The sequence below is a fragment of the Cuculus canorus genome, chromosome 2, assembly GCF_017976375.1.
Source record: "Cuculus canorus isolate bCucCan1 chromosome 2, bCucCan1.pri, whole genome shotgun sequence".
Classification (NCBI taxonomy): Eukaryota; Metazoa; Chordata; class Aves; order Cuculiformes; family Cuculidae; genus Cuculus; species Cuculus canorus.
Genome location: NC_071402.1, coordinates 115,797,328 through 115,814,199, shown reverse-complemented (window position 1 = coordinate 115,814,199; position 16,872 = coordinate 115,797,328). Strand labels below are relative to the sequence as shown.

At 40.3% G+C, this 16,872-nt stretch overlaps 2 protein-coding genes across 6 annotated transcripts in view; one reads left to right on the top strand and one right to left on the bottom strand.

The window, feature by feature from the left end:
• The window catches only part of FYCO1 (FYVE and coiled-coil domain autophagy adaptor 1), a 45,042-nt gene that overhangs the window by 3,022 nt on the left and 25,148 nt on the right, over positions 1–16,872 (bottom strand). For all 5 annotated transcript variants that reach the window (XM_054057842.1, XM_054057841.1, XM_054057845.1 and 2 more), the window contains exons 11-17: positions 15,612–15,779; positions 15,032–15,181; positions 13,474–13,679; positions 12,962–13,106; positions 4,092–4,187; positions 2,319–2,529; positions 205–314 (exon numbers count right to left, since the gene is read on the bottom strand). In XM_054057842.1, coding sequence (XP_053913817.1) covers positions 205–314; positions 2,319–2,529; positions 4,092–4,187; positions 12,962–13,106; positions 13,474–13,679; positions 15,032–15,181; positions 15,612–15,779 — 1,086 coding nt within the window. The remainder of the gene's footprint in view (positions 1–204; positions 315–2,318; positions 2,530–4,091; positions 4,188–12,961; positions 13,107–13,473; positions 13,680–15,031; positions 15,182–15,611; positions 15,780–16,872) is intronic.
• Positions 4,196–7,500, top strand: LOC128851149 (C-X-C chemokine receptor type 6-like). Its single transcript, XM_054057847.1, is given in 3 exon segments — positions 4,196–7,052; positions 7,054–7,213; positions 7,216–7,500. Coding segments are annotated over 3 exon segments (666 nt in total). The 5' UTR covers positions 4,196–6,701; the 3' UTR covers positions 7,371–7,500.

The following is a 16,872-nucleotide window of genomic DNA, read 5'->3' as shown; positions in this document are numbered from 1 at the left end:
AGAAAGCAGGGTGGAATTCTCCTATGGGGGCAGAAAAAAAACCCGAACAAGAACAAAAACCATAACTTGGGCTGAAGATCTTTCGGAAGCCAGGAGTAATTTTTCATACTGACTTCTGAGTGGCAGTTTTTGAGAATAATGGTACATGCAATCAGTTCCACTATCTGTAAGCTTATTTCACCTTTCACACCAGCCAGGACCTACCTAGAGAATGTGTTGTCAAATATCAGCGTATAGATTCCAGAGTTTCTGACCTTCACCTGTCCTCTGATAGTTTCGTTATGAGAATTGCAGCGGGTCATAGGAATAAGAACCTGGAATTCAATGCATATCAAAATGAAACTTGCTATTTTCCCTATAGATTAACATTTGCATTTGGAAAAATATTTAGACTTGAGCCATCCTGAAACTCCCTATGTGTGTATGTGCCGGCAAAACTATTTATTCTCACTGATGAGCATTAAAAATTCACCCAAGCTAAAGTCTCAGTAAGACAATTGTTCTCCTTTGATAACCTCTTTACAGCATTAAGCTACGGCTATAAATCTCTGCTTCAGAGACAGAATCAAATCCTGATCTTTATAACGTTAATCTAAGCAAGCTTACTAACATAATGTTGTGCTTTGAACTAAAGTGAAAACAGTTTTCTAACTTCAGCTAATTCTTGTCTAAGTAACTTCATTTCCTGAAAGTTAATTGCATGGTTTTCAGGCAGTGCTCCTCTCTAGAAGTGATAACAAGGGGCATTAGTATGCAGAAAGCCCAATGCTTATACTTATTACTATAGAAACCAAGGCCATCCTTGAAGATGGTAGAATACCATATATCAAAGAGGCGAAAAAGGCTGCACCTGCAGGGAGAAGCAGACAGAACAGGTGACCCCAAACTGACCAACAAAGTACTTCATCCCATAGACATCATACTCAATATAAAACTGAGAGATCACCAGGGTCTCTCTCTCTTCTTCAATGGCCAACGTCCAGCGAAGACCTCACCTGTCTGTTTGCCCCTGATCCTGGATCCATGTGTTCCTGAATCCAATTCCTGAGCCCTGCTCCCTCCTGCCACTCACCTTGCCTGCTCTGCAGCACTTGTGGTGATGTACAGTCATCAAGGGGTGGAGGGATGCAATTTTATACATTTGTCTATATTTTATTATTTTCTTATTAATAGTATTTTCTTCATCATTATTATTATTATTTCATTCAAGCTGTTTAACTTTTAGTTTCCAACCTGCAAGTCTTTGCCTTTCATTTCCCTTTCCCCAGTGTGGGGGGAAGCGAATCGGGAGCTCAGCTGCTTGGTTTTAGCTGCTGAAATTGGCTGGGCTGGGACTAACCTGTGACATGTCAGCAGTTCACCAGATGAATTCAAATACATCCAAAAGTAGCATTTAGTTAAATGTCTTTTAACATATGCTTTTACACTCCCTCTATTATAAAATAAGCTTTCTCAGCAAATCTTAGTTGTTTATCTACGCTTACAGCAAAAGTGTGTGTAACCATATATCCTGCTGTAAAATCGTCAGCTGTCAGAACAGCAGCTGATGAAGATCAAACATAACCCTATAAAACCCGAAGTTATATCAGATATATCAAGACAGAAGAAACATTCACTCTTCATTCAGCTTTCAGATTAAGAAAAATGGAGTTAATAACCATGGAGTGAATTAATGTGCGCTATATGAAAGTCTTACTCCCCCAGTGAAACCACAGCCTTAGAGATCCCTCTGCTAGGATGGGTTAAACCAACAGCTGCCTTTTCTTCATTAAAACATTGCAATTAGCTGAGTAACACAGATCCACCTCATACATAATCCTCATGAAATATGGACAGCGCATGCAAAACCTGGTACCTTGGGCAGAGGCAAAGAAATTTTGCACACTGTCAGAACACTTAAATATATGCTCCACTGAAAGGAATGCAGGTAACCCAATCAATTTATCTGTCTCCTTGTGGTCTCTACTTAAGAGTCTGGCAAGATCAGACCTAAGGGGCTTACAAATTAAGTAATACTGAGGAGGGAAAAAAGAGTTTTGCAGGACTGGACTTCCGTTTTTGCATAATGACAGGGAGGAAGAACTCAGAAGCGACCAATAGAAGCTACAGTGCTTTTCAACTCAACTTTTGCAGGCAACATTAAATAAAGACATAGCACTGCTCTCAGCAGAACTGCAGCTTAATTGGAAAGACAAGTCCTTAATGCAATAGCAACTGGCACTCTTGTGGTGACCTCCTAGCTGTACTTGTTGATTCCTCTAGATGGCTGATTGTAGTGTACTACAATTTCTAAGGGAGAAAGGAAACGAAGGCCTTACCTTGCACTGATCCAGTGGTGTGTCTTCTGATTCTTGGTAGACAACGCTGAAAGATATGCTTTTAGGATCAGATGAAAAGATCCAGCTAATGGTTAGCCCCATCTCTCTAACGGTGATGGGAATGATACTGTAAGTACTGGATTTAATGAACAGCTCTCTGTTGCTTTCCCCAAAATTTAAGATCTCTTCCACTGTAAGGGGTAATTTGACCCTGGGAAGGAAAAAAATACAATTACTGGAAGAGATCCTATCTAATTACTCAGACAGAAACAATAATAATTGCTTTTTATTTTCCATTTATTTGAGGCAGACTCCTCAGCAACTTTGGGACAGGCCCACAAGATCCAGGAAAATTCAGTCTTGGATGGAGGCAAGAACTATAGAAAAGATGACTGACATCAAGCTCTTTCACTGCTCTGTGAAATGTGGATATTATTCACTTATTTATTCAATTTTGATTAGAAAAATCTAGCACTTGGAAAAAAGCTTTTTAGAGTTACTACAATTTTTTTTTAAAAAGTCTGCTGCCCTCTACTGTTCTTTTTAAACAAAACTTTAAACCAAAAAAAAAAAAAAAGTCACCTAATTTATTCATCTTTCTAGCTATCATTTTTACAGGAATTAGGGATCAGGAGCAGATCAACAACAACAAAAAAAAAATTAAAAAAAAGGTCAAAAATCAACACATTTACCAGAAGATATCACACAGTCACCACGAGGATTTGCTGTTCTAGAGTAAAGAGGAGTTCAGTTTCCAGCCACAACTACATAGTGGTTGAGGATCACAGCTGATTAATTATATTAAGAATTATACTCTCACCAGATAAGAAGCTTTATATGAAATTTTGCTTACCTTGTTACTCTTTCCTTTTAGCTGAAGTAACTGCTGGGGTTAAGATCTCAGGTGATCTTTGATTTTAGTAAATGAACAATCACTCTTGGCTTTGCTCTACAGCTCAGCTATGAGTTTAGTTACTGCTTCATCTACCTACTTCTCTGAACAGCAGCAACAAGGTTAAAACATGGACTAATTTATTTCCTTGCAGTCAAAAGTTTAAGAGCTTCTCCATAACTAAACCAAAACTTCAAAGCTAGGTTTAAGGGGAGAGTAAGTACAGAGGAATGTCTCCAAGTCACGGGCATTTTCATATGTTAGATTCCCTTGGCTATGCAAGTGACACGCTGTATTGCTACTGCACATAATTACAGAGCAGGACACACACAGAGAATTGTGTTCCCAGAAGCTGCACAGAGGCTCGGCTGAACACTTTGTGCTATGGTATTTACCAACCAGAGCAGGCAAGAAAGTTTCTGTGAGGCGACCAATAAATAACAGGAACACACTCCAAAAGGCCACAAACTCCCTCCTCATGACAGAGGTCTGACAAGCACTGCACTCCCTGACTTGCCCTTGCAGTTTCTTCCAGAGAATGCTAGAACGCCATCAGCCTTCTCTCTAAGCTCCCTTCCTTTTCACAGCACCTCCTGCAATAAGAGTAGGAAGGAAGGTTTTCTGATGTGATGTGGACCCAAATCCTGATTTCTTTTTCCCCATGTGTGCTAGAGTTTTGCAGGACCGAAGAGAGAGGACCTCTCTTGGTGTTGCTCTGCATAGCTGAGCAATAATCTCTGCACCTCCTCAGATCAAATTCTACTGTGGGACAGAAGTGATCAGCTCTTCCAGGAGTCTGCAAGACTTATGCTCACATAGCTCATATCTAAGCTCAGCCTTTATTCTTTCAGCTTGGTAGTAATGATAGCAGTTCTGCTTACATGATTTCTCCTGACTTCAACAAGCATATCTCAGCATCTTGAGCAACTTGCCACTCTTCTGATTCGTCAAAGGTTGAAGAATTACACATGCTGTTTCTAGGACAAGGAGAAAAAGGAAAACTGTGATCCTCTGAGTAGTAAGTGGTCAAACACTATTTGCATGCTGTTGCCTTCCTTAAGTAGAAACATTTTGATGGTCATGATGCCAAACTCTAGAATTCTTATTTCGTGCATTCTAGTGACAAAATTGTCTGGGCAAAACTGCAGCCCCATTCTACTCACCACTGTGCACAAATGTAAAACTGTTCCTGTCTTCTTTCATGATCTAAGAGGAATACATACATCTAGAACATCTCTTCTACAGTCTTAAGATAAATTCCCTATTGAGACGCTGTTGGGTTTTAAAGATTCCCTGAGAGGAGGGTATCTTGATGGAGGGCAAACACAAGCAAAACTGCCCTAGACTTGTCCCTTAAACAGAGCTTGCACAGGGATATGCTGTTCACCCTGGATTTAATCTGTGAGGTGTTTTACAAACATATTATCCAGTTCCTTACTCCGACTATGGTACACAGAACATTTTATCATTGCGATTTTACTCCCATGTATCTTCTTTTCATAGAAGAAATACTGGATGATTCAAACACAAATACACCAAAGAAGCTGTTACAGGATGACAAAGCAGGATGCCTCCTCCCCACCACCTGTCCTGGGGAGCAGAGGAAGGACATTAAAGAACTTGTCATCCACTCCTTACCTCAAAAAGGGTGCACGCTCTGGGTGAGCACTGGAGTAGCACCAGCTATGAATTACAGGGCCGGGACACAGAGAGAAGAATGAGTTGAGAGTCAGTAAGCAAATGCTGATAGTTTCCAAGTAAGTTAATGCTTCTCTAGCCAATACTTACTTTGCTTCTCTGCATCTTAGCAGGTTGATAACTGAGACAATTAGGATGTCATTCCAAGAATAATACTAAGGATTCTTATATACAGGGAACCAGCGGGCTGCTTCCTTGCAAAAAACAGTGGAATCTAATAAAATGTAATATCATTTGTATGTGTTTCTGAACCATCAAGTGTAATTATACAGCAAGAGTGTAATTGCCACACATTCTGTAGACCAACTCTCAAATGCACAGTTTAGCATTTTCTTTTAAATCCTATGAGTCACTGCCGAGTAGAAGAGCAGGAGAAAACATCTCCAGGTAACAGGTAAAAGCACCTCCAGCTGGTCATTAACAGCATCTGAACATACCATGTCAGCACATACAACTACGTCTGAGTTTAGTGGTGACACTACTGATTGGAAACACGAAAACTATACTGTTATGACCGCAAATTAAACTGCACCCACTGTCTACACACTTCCTGAACCCATAAAGCACTGTTATCTGTGAAATTCAGGTTCTTTTATTCCTGTAGCATTTTGGGTAAATTTTGATTTCTTAGGAGTCATACCATTATAGTTAATATCCTAAGGAGAAAGCTGCAACCTGCAGGGAAGATTCAAACCTGTGACTAAGTGCCAAACCCTGAGCTATAACCAGACACTACCTGTCAAATGAAATGTAGGCATGACATACTACATGTTGGTCCATAAAAATTAATACAACATCTATGCAAGCACTTGGCAAGGGATACAAATAATTTCACTGTTAACCATCTTCATAGCACTAGGTAAGAAAACTGATTCTGGAAAAATAACTACACAACTAACCTATAGCTTGTAAATCTATACATCTATTTTGCCTGCACAGTGCGAACAGCAACAGACTTCCTGCTGTGATCCACAGAACTCTCCTTCCTATCACGACAGATACACAGCTTTAATTTCACATCCTGGAATTCGTAGAGACCAAGAGAGCTTCCTGACTACTGGCATCCAGAAATGTCAAACTCCATGATTTATTACACAATGCCATTAGAGTTCCTTATTTAATCCACTATTTTCACCTTTCTTTTGGGACCCTGAAATGCAAATTAAATCCCAGGACCGACACCTTTTCCATGTTCTCCTCTAACACATGATTTTCCCCATTCCTTCTGCTGCAACCTAGCACATGGTTAGGTAGTTTGCTTGTCACTTGGATGCCTTAATTAATAAATTCACTGCACGTACCCACTATCAACTAAGGGAACCCTAAGTCTTCTACTTTGTATCTTAAACCCAAGTGCATTACAATCACAAAGCAAATCCTCCTTCTCCTTAGAGCGTCCCATTGAGTCCAATAGTTTAAACTGAGGTCTGGTAGCCTATGTGGAAAATATAAAAAACACAGTGTCGCAACTTAACTGGAGGTCTTATGCCCCTGACAGGAGAATTTATTCTTGTATGACCTATGCACACTAGGTGGCAGCATTAAGGGCGTTCCCACAGCTTAGTAGGTCCCCAGCTAATGAATGCGCACCTTCTGGTGTTTCTATTAAAGCAGCCTGGACTGTTTCTCTTTTTTTTTGTTTTAAAAGTGAAATGAAGTGGGGCTGAAAACAGGAAGAACTAAAGCATGGAAAAGACACTAAAACAAGAAGAGAACAGTTCTGGTTTAGTAAATCCTTGCGACACAGATTGTTTACTATACAGGGCTTGTACACTCTGAACTTGTACACTTCAATGTTAACTCAGTGTTTACCACCTGTGACTGGCTTATTGCACATATGTGTCAATATGTGTCAAATCAAATTAGTGACATGGGGCAACTTAATCCGGGCGATCTGGGTGATCTCACCAGCATTTGCAGCACCACAGTTTAATTTTAGTGGGGTGCTTAGCATTGGCAGGGCAATAAATCAGGAAGAATGCCCGAACCATGGCACAGATGTGGTTCTTGAAGTGATCCAAGTTACTGGTGGCTATTTTATGCCCAGGCTAGCTGTGACCACATACTACTCACTAAAGATTAGAACCTCACTGCATGCCAGGAATTTTCAAAAGAATAAATCTCTAAAAAAAAAAATAAAATAATTCTGTAGTTGCCATTCAGTCACCTTATACTTTCTTGAGACTGACAAAGATCGCAGACTTGAGCTTTAACTTGAACAGCAGCTTTGAATATGCAATCATCATAACAGAAGCTCTGGATTATTTCCATGGCTGTTTTACACCCTTTCTGTATTTCTTCATGGGGTGAAATTTAGGAGGAACTTACAGAAAATGATGAAAAGCTCAAGATGCAACAAGTAGCAAGTTATGGCTAAACAGTGGCAAACTACTGGAGGGGAAGGCTCTAAATGTTTTACTGTCTCAGATAACGCAGATGCAACAAGCATGTACCCACTATAAAACTGCTTAGAGAATCTGGCATCTATTTACAGCTTCTTCCCTCCCTCCCAATACCGAGATACGTGGCCTGCATGAAACAGGCAATACAATCCCATTAGTAAAAACATTGCAATCAGCTTTAGCCCACCTATCTTAATCATGATACATTTCCTCCTTTTCCTGGTCAGATCCCAAAACAAAGCTGGTAACAGAGATAATTATGTGCAAGATGTTCAAAAAGTGTAAGAAACAATGAGAGAAAACCCCTTTCTTCAAGACATAAAGCTAACTTGGACTTCACGACTCCAGAGGGGCCACAGACATTCAGCAAACCTCTGGCGTGATGGTTTTCCATTAAAGGTGTTTGTTAACAAAAAAATTTGAGTTTTCTTTCAAAGGTATTACAGATTCTAGTCCATCTCATTCATTTAATGAGAATCCCTGGATTAAAACCACACACGTTTCAATCTTCATGCTCATGTCATGTGCAGTTGGTTTTTTTGGTGGTTTTTTTGTATTTTTCCATTTGGGAGAAGGTCTCCACACAGTCCTTTAGCTTTCATCTAAAATTTCTGTAATAAAGCAGCATTATTTTCTGCCTTCCATCTAATATTGGGCTCACAGTTTGAATTGCCCATAGACATCTTAGCATCTTACATCCAGTAACAGAGCTCATGATGCCAGACGACAAGACCTCCTGTCAAAACAAGGACTATCACACTGCACGTGGGCTCTAACACTGAGCAGCGTTTCCTTATATACAAATTCTCACGCACTACTTGCCACACGTTCTTAGCACCATGACATCTTTCCAGTCTGTTTTTCCTAGCATCCCCTTGGCACCCTGGTTCTTTTGCCATGATACTCTGGATTCCTTAACTGTTCTCCTTCCTTGTTGCTGCATACCCTCCTTTCCACCTCTGTCCTTTTCAGTTCCCAGTGATAGGCAAAAAGGTGCACAGGAGGCAGAAAATATGCAAGAGCTCTTGCAGAAGGTGGCAGAACAGGGGCAGAACAGGGGCAGATACTGGAATAGGGAAAAGAAAGAAAGGATGTTGGAGCAGAGAAGAAGGAGGGTTTTATGCTGCTGTGGGCTGCCTATGATGAAGGCAGGGTTGTGTCCAGCCTAAAGGCGGCAAGTCCTTTGTATTATAGCTTTGAAATATCAGTTTTAACCTGTTTCAAACCATTCTTGCAATAACCATGCTCACTCTGGTTTCTCCCTATTAACACTCAATATTTCTTACCAGATCACTGTAGCTCAGCGGTTCCTGCCCCTTACTGGCACCATCGTGCCCACATCACCTTTGTCCCCTTAGAAAACAGCTTCAGCAATCCTTTCCTTAGTACACAATCTCTCTTGTTCCTCTCATAAAAAAAAAAAAATTGGTCCAATATCCTTAGAAACAAGACTAGGGAAGAATGTGCTGTGCTTTCACAGCTGTGTGGCAGTAAAGCTGCTATTCCAACACACAGCTGCAAGGCAGGCTGTGCCAGCAGAGGGTGGCAGAGGTGCTCCTGTCCCCACTCCTCTCTCCAGCTGGTTCTGCACAGGGCAGTGAATGCTTCAAAACACACGCAGTTCCCCCTTTTAGCCACGCTGGCAACCTGCCTGGCCATGTGAGTTGTAATCAGGTCAGGAAACAGTGTTGTGGGTCATTAAGAAACAAAGAACTCAAACCAAAGCAACCACAATGCAGACAGGCTGAGATGTTCTTTTTATCAGATATCATAACAAGGTGTGAATAAAGTCTTTCTTTCCATACCAAGGTAGTGGCAATTTTGCTTTTTGTTTGTTTCTTTCTTACATTTCTGCTGTCTATACTTATTCTGCTGCTGCAACATTTATTGCAGCATTCCATTTCTACAGGACATGTAATTTCTATACTACGTTGAAATGCAAATGCAGTGCACTGGTTTACTCTGGGGACTTTGGCCCCGTGCTATACAATATCCTGGCTTTTGTTTTAGGACAAAATCTGCAAATGTGAATGCTTTAGAAATAAGAGTTTAAAAATACAGCACTTCAAAAGAGAATCCATGAGTCTTAAAGCAGCAGGATGTACCACAATTGCACAGCTTATCTCACCTTCTCACATTCAGATTTCAACCAGGTTGCTCTAAAATCACACAACAGACCTGAAAGCATGAAGCAACTCCTGCTTAAACCTAACTATCAGGAAAAAGTTGCTTTGAGGTCAGCCAGAGTTAAGCTGGTTCCCGTTACCTTGCCACAAAGCTGTGTACCTCATGATCAAGATGAGTTTTATTGGGTTCTCAACTGACTTGCACCAATGAAGGCAGTCTATCAAAATTTGCTGGTATGAAGTAATGCCATTGTAATAATTTCATGTCACTTCAAGGAAAGAACTATAAGGGCAGTAGTAAGTGAACAGAACAAGTGAAAAAATAGAGTAACGGTACAGCAGACACCAAAAGGGAGACAAACAGAAAAGAAAATGTCCTTTATGATAATTCACTGCTTTGGGCACCAACTCACATTTCCAGTCCAGCAAGGAATCACACCCAAAATAAGCCAAGGTCAGTGTGAAAATCTCAGCGAGGCACTCAGCCAGAGTCTGGCTGTAAGAAACCACGTCAACAGACCGCACCTATCACAGATCTTCTTTCTGTCTAGTTGGCCCACCCAGCCTCCTTTTTCTTCCCTCTCCTGCTTGTCCCCCTTCCTTTCTGAGCTGCACCAATTAGTTCAAATCTCTGGAAAAAAAACCCAAATAGTTAGGACTATTATCAGCAGAATCCCAACAAAACAAGTCTGGTCTGAAAACGTACTTATTTGAATGCATTCCTCAGACACGCATTTAGCAAGCACAATCTTGGATCTTTTGTGTCTTCCCTAGGCACAATATCAAAGCATATTCTACCACAAACATTCAATTTCATGCAAAGAGAACACTATTGGGATGTCAGTGGATTATTATTTATACTCCAAGACTACTTGAATTCTCCAGATAGAAATGAGGCTACATTTAGCTGGGCATTTTCTAAACAAAAAATCAAAGATCTATGTGAAGTCAAAGTGGTCTGTCAGTCTAGTATGGCCAAGAAATCTTCAGCAGTGAAACCAATAGCTCAGAAAGCCCCTGAACTGTAGATACTTGGAAGATGGAAGAAAACACATGGGAAAATTATCAGTACCTCTGCTATGGGCTGCTGTCCAAGATGGGACAAAGGGTTAGCTGAACCTTTGCTCACATTCAGTGTAGTGGCTCTGGCATGTTTACCCTCAAACATGTATGGTATCAAAGGTCGCATTATCTGAGTGTGCTAATCTACACTCAGGCTTTTGATAGACATATACTTCTCACCACAGAAATAAGTGAGAAAACTTGTGTGCTGTCACAATCAACACTGTGCTCTGCTTTTTCTCTTCAACATGTACCACAGGTGCCACACCATCATCTGATTCATGTATCAGTTTCTGCATCTCTCCAATAGCACAAAACCACAAAATCAACATGAGATGTTCAACTCATCCACGGTGTAAGAAAGCTGTTCTGCACTCTCCTCCAGTGTCCCGGCTAGTGAGACTCTTCAAACATCAGAGGTGTCATGTGGAAAGGTAAGAATGGTTTGCGTTCTCTGCAAAGTATTTCTCACATTCTGAGTGTAACCACCGTAGGACTCAACTCCTGCCTCATAACACCAGTGAATCAAGAGCAACAGAGGATAAAACACTGTTTCCTGGCTTTCCTTCCTATAATCTGTGAACAAAGGGAGATGGACAGCCTTTAAAAGTTTACATGGTGCAAGTAGGATGTTGCATGCATGTCCTGCAAGAATTATATTCCAGCGTTAGCTGCAATCCTTCCAGCCTGAATACTTACTGGGGGGCAAGAGGAATCTAGCCCAATCCCAAACTGAAAAAAACTGGTGATACATCCTTATTTCTTTTCTCCTGGTTATACTCTCCAGAGCTAACTCACCTGTGATGTCCCCTCTGCAGACAGCAGGAATTCAAATAATAGTACCCTACAATTTTTTCTTCCTAAAACAAACAAACAAAACTGCCACACTGAAAACTGCCCCTTTGCAAAACAAAGTTAATGCTGACTTCAAAAGAGCACTGTGAATGAAACTCAGTTCCTTCATGTCTGCCCAACATATGACAAATGTGGCCTACAAGAAAGCTGCGGAAGGACTTTCTATACGGGCATGTAGTGATAGAATAAGGAGGAATAGCTTTAATCTTGAAGGGGGAAGATTTAGATTAGACATTAGGAAGAAATTCTTCACAGTGAGGGTGGTGAGGCACTGGCACAGGTTGCCCAGGGAAGTGGTGGCTGCCCATCCCTGGAGGTGTTCAAGGCCAGGTTGGATGGGGCCTTGGGCAGCCTGGTCTGGTGGGAGGTGTCCCTGCACCTGGCAGGTGGGTTGGAACTGGTTGATCTTTAAGGTCCCTTCCAACCCAAACCATTCTATGAGTCTATGATTCTATACTTTCAGTGTCAACAGTATACAAGATAGGCAGGATACACAGAACTTGCTTACCAAGAAACAAAAATGCAGAATTTTGAAAAGTTTTTTTACCAAATAAACAAGTCTGTACAGTCTGCCTTCTACCCAAACTGCAAGTCACTGTGATTTATGTTGGAAATGGGTCTGCTCGGGGCAAAAATGTCTAGGTCTGCTTTCTCAGCAGCAGGCTGATTACTCTGTCGCTACTTTCAGTTTAGTCTTCAGATTTTTCATGCTTATTTTTCCGCTCATAAGTAAAACAAGTACACAATTTAGGTGAAATAGCTATTCTTTTTTTTTCTTCTCAAACATATAAAAGTTTTTGAAAGACTATATTTTACTGAACAGATTTTTTTGGAATTATTTTAAAATATCTGAAAAATGGTAAAGCAGTGTTTTGTATAAATGTGGATATACATTAAACTACAATACTACAACATAGTTTGGGAAGTAAGTACTCAGACATTCAGATGGCCTTAGATCCTCTTTATTGCTAATTTATGTAGAAATAGATGTAAAAAATATGACTGAAACTTGCATTCACTCTCATTTTCTTAAGAAAAAGATAACGATCTGGTGCCAAATTTAGCTACGCAATTCCTGTTCTTTTTTCTTTTCTGTAAACTTTTCTCTTTAAAGTAGTAAAGAATCCTACAAACACAGACCATTTATTTCACAGTCGGTTCAATGAAGCCTGTCATAAAAAGCACAAATCTTTCCTTATCTTTTCCCCACCCCCTTGTTCTCTTGATAATAAGTAATGATGAGTGTGACAGAGAGTATCACTGAGCTCCTATTACGTTATGTGTTAAAGACCAGTGATCCAGTGTGGCCTGCATGCTGATTTTAATGGTAACAGCTGGCCTGGTGACAGCACAGAGCTGGGACTACTCCTCTGTGTTGTGATGCAGCAAGCGGAGGGAGAGGATGGAGCTGTTTGAATTTACTAGATTTGATGCTGACTGTGCAAATAAACCAAAATTATTTTGTGTTGGTCTGCTGAACATGTGGCTGGGAACAAATGTATCTTCTCTTTACACAGAGGTTGGCTATCGTCAACAAATGGAAAAAAGCCCCAACACTCCAAACAAAATCCCAAAAGGTCCCTTCTCTATGAAGCAGCATTTACTCACAGATCCGTCACGCTTTGATCCAGAGAGTCTTCCTCCATCTGACTTTCGTTGTGGAGAGAGTCCGATTCCTGTACTTGGCACAGCTCTTCATCAGTGATTATATCAAATGCTGCATCATCTGGTGGTTTAGAGGCTTCACTTGTAACTGTGCCATAAAAGGACATGAAAAGAAACATAAACAAGATTAGGTGGTTGTTTGGAAAACAAACAAGAAAAACCCTTAAGGGTTAAGCCTTAAGTCATCAAGGGTTAAACTTAAATGACTGCGCCACTCCTCTACCTATACAGAAGCACCAGGTAACTACTAGAACCAAAGGAAAATCTCAGTCTGACTGACCCTCATTTAATATACATGCACATTTCTGTCAATATCAATCAAATTTAAAGATATGACCAATCCCACCCTGAAAAAACTCTAGGAACATGCAGGTTATTGGAGCAGGAGGTGACCACGTGGTTTCTTGTCTAAGAATCCTACTAGTTTCTCTACAGCATGCTAACAATACACTAACCAAAAGCCCTCTCAGATGGTGACACGGGTGATTCCAGTGATGCTGGTGACCCTTCCGGGTTGGCACTGGATCCAGAGTCATCTGTACTGTCCACAATGACTCGAGGCTTATTAAAGCAAGCTCTGCAGCAACGCTCCTTTTTTCCACCAGGCTTTGTCACCATGTAGTTGTTGCAGCAGTAGTAGCAGAAAATCCGACCACACATTCTAGAATTGAGTCAAAACCAAAAGTGTTAGAATAGTACCACATAAACGGGGAACACATCTATGTAATTAAGAGACTGGGGCTTTGTCATAGTGGTCTTGTTCTCTGCAAGAGGCTAGATGCTACATCTGTGGCAGAGCTCATAATACAGGCTGCGCTGCTTTCTGAGGTGAAGCAAGTTTTCTTGAAAACAGGGTGCAAAAACTTCATACGTAGTAAACAGGGAAAACAGAAAAATACTAAAAAAAACCAGTAAATACACATTTAAACACAAATACATTAAAATATATGAAGGAAACATTCTGAAGAATATTACACAAGCCAAATCTCACATTCACTTACAGTAAAACCTTATTTGATTGTAAGGTGTGTGAGAACACACCTCTATGCCTCTACTTAGTAATCACCCTTCTCCCCTTCAGACAGGGAAGAAGAAAGAATATTGGATACATACAAGTACCTTCATCCCTCCCACCCTCTCTGCTCTGCAGTCTCTCAGTATTAAACCTGTCAATTACTTTTTAATGAATATGTTAAGAATTTCATGAAGAAAAGCATCCAGAAGTCATGACTGTTATTTGTACATTGTTAGTGTTTTTGTTTTTCATATCATTTAAATCATTAGTAGTTACTAAACAATGTGTGGATTTCAGACATTTAGTAGAAATGAGTAATTTGAAAGCTGAAGAAGTCCCAGTACTACATACCTTACATGATGAAACCAGTCATGAAGATAAACAACAGCAAAAAGCCACAACAAAATATCACTAAGACCCTGGGACGTATCCACTTAAATATATTCAAATAAATCTAGCTTGGGTAAGAAATAACTCCAAGTAGGCTAATTGTATAGGAAATAATTTAATATTAACTTTTTTTAAAAAGATTACTTTGCAATCAGTAATTATGCCTGAACATATCTAGCATAAATAACCAAATTTATAATTGTATAGCACATTGGATTTGTTCTGGAATACTTCTAACACAGTAGCAAAAACATCTTAGTGAATATTATGCACAGCATGCACAGAGCGGTGCATAGTAAATATATTAAAAACACAGTCCTTCAAGGAAACATATTACACAGGGTGCGATTATCTTTGTTTCCAGAACTGTGAAACTGATAGATTCACTAAGTCAGAGCTGCATCCAGATCTTTGCCTTAATACGTCATGGGACATTTCCATTAATGTCTCATGCCCTTGTGAGCTCATGTGTTTTTTCAGCCTCTACGATGTCCTGTATCAAGGACTTTGACTAATGAACTGTGAACACTAAGAAGTATTTCATTCATTTAACAATCATAATGAATTTTGTGTAATTTGAACAGTATAATAGAGTTCAAGAAACCGACCTGCAGTGATGTCGGCGCACCATCCATGAGAACTCCTTCTGGCAATCCAGACAATGATTAACCTCTGTGTCCCCCTGCCACTTTTGCTCTGCACTAAGCTTCTGCTGGAACTCCAGAGCATCTGATTTTTGCCACAGAGCATCCTTATCTCTGCAGAGAAACAGTTAAAAGAAAGAAAAACACACAGAAATTATTGCTGCTGGTTTACTTTTAACCAACTTCAATGTGAATGCTGGTGAAAGTTTCACAGTAAAAATTGTTTTCCTCTAACTTCTGAGGAGCTTTCAGGAATAAAGATAGAACAAGACACCTACTGAAGCTCTTGGGAAGGGGTGGGGGCGGGGAGAAAAATACATACCATGCAGAGAACTACATATTTTTGCAAACAAGCAAACTAAGGAGCAGATAATATTGCGTGTTATATTTTTGGCTGCATTATGGAAATGCAAAATTTCTACTGCTGAGGAACTTAGCCATTGCCCGTATCTTCAGCTCAGGAATACTGAACCAACTAGGCAGTATGCCTTAACATCCTAAGCTAGGATTTTAATTTCTGCTTGCTGTTTATTTTGATGCCAACCTGATAAGTTCTATCAATCGTTCTTCAAGGAACTGTTTTGTTCTCGTCAGGTCATCCAGTTCAGCAAATAACTTCTGGTCACTGCTGTCTTTGTCTGCTACCACCTTGCTGAGCTTCTCGCTGTAGTCCAGGACTTTCGCTTTTGCTTCATCAGCTTCTTTTTGGGTACTGATCAAACACAAAGGCAATTAAGAATCATTTTTAGCTCCCATGCATTCAAGTATTCCCCCTGGAAAGAAGGAGTCCTCCCTTTCTGATAAAAAGGTAGTTTCAGTGAAATTGTTCTCAGTGTTCATATTTTTTATAGCTAGTCAGAATCTCTCCAGTCTTCTGCATCACTGAAAGTGCACACAGATTAGTTATCTGATGAATACAGTCAGCAGTCAGCAATTTCTTGGATGTCCTGCTTGTAGCAAAGCTTATAATGGCTACCACCCTGGGAATCAAATGTGCCCCTAGGAAGCTAAGATCATCATCGGCTGCAAACTGAGCTAAATAGGGAAAGTCCTACAGCAGCATTTGCCCGTTGCACGCAAAAGGACCATTTAACACATACTTCTCCAGAGCCTTCATCTTCACAAAAGGGAAGAAACTCCGTTTCTCACTATATTCTTCTAACACAGATACAATTAAAAACCTAAAGGTTCATAGTATCATAGAATCACAGAATGGTTTGAGTTGGAAGAGACCTTAAAGATCTCCAGTTCCAACCCCCCTGCCATGGGCAGGGGCACTTTCCACTAGATCAGGTTGCTCAAAGGCTCATCCAACCTTGCCCTGAATACTTCCAGATGAAGACACCTCAGTTCATTGCACAGTCAGTGGAAAGAACTGTCCTCAGCAAGCTATCAAGAATGTAAATCTTGGCTTAATGATAAGGTAATTTCAGTAAAGTGAGTCCCAGTAATGGATCAAAAATGCTACAGCAACACAAGACAAAGGGCTGAGCTGGTCTGAACTCACTCAGCCAATTCAGCTGAATCCAAATATTTTGATGAGTTAGATTTTGTACTGACAGCCTTCAGCACAGATCAAGAACCACCAGTCTTCCCAAAAGACAGATGATATCAACACAAAAATGTAAAAATACATGAACTTTGGTTAACCCACTAGACTCTGTGTGAGTTCATGCCTCATGAAGTTCTGTTTTGGACTGCCAGATAATCCGCACCACACAGGTTCACATTACAGACCTTGGAAACAGCCTGCGTTACATACTTAGAACTTAAAATAAATTTGAGAAAGATATGGAGGATGTGGC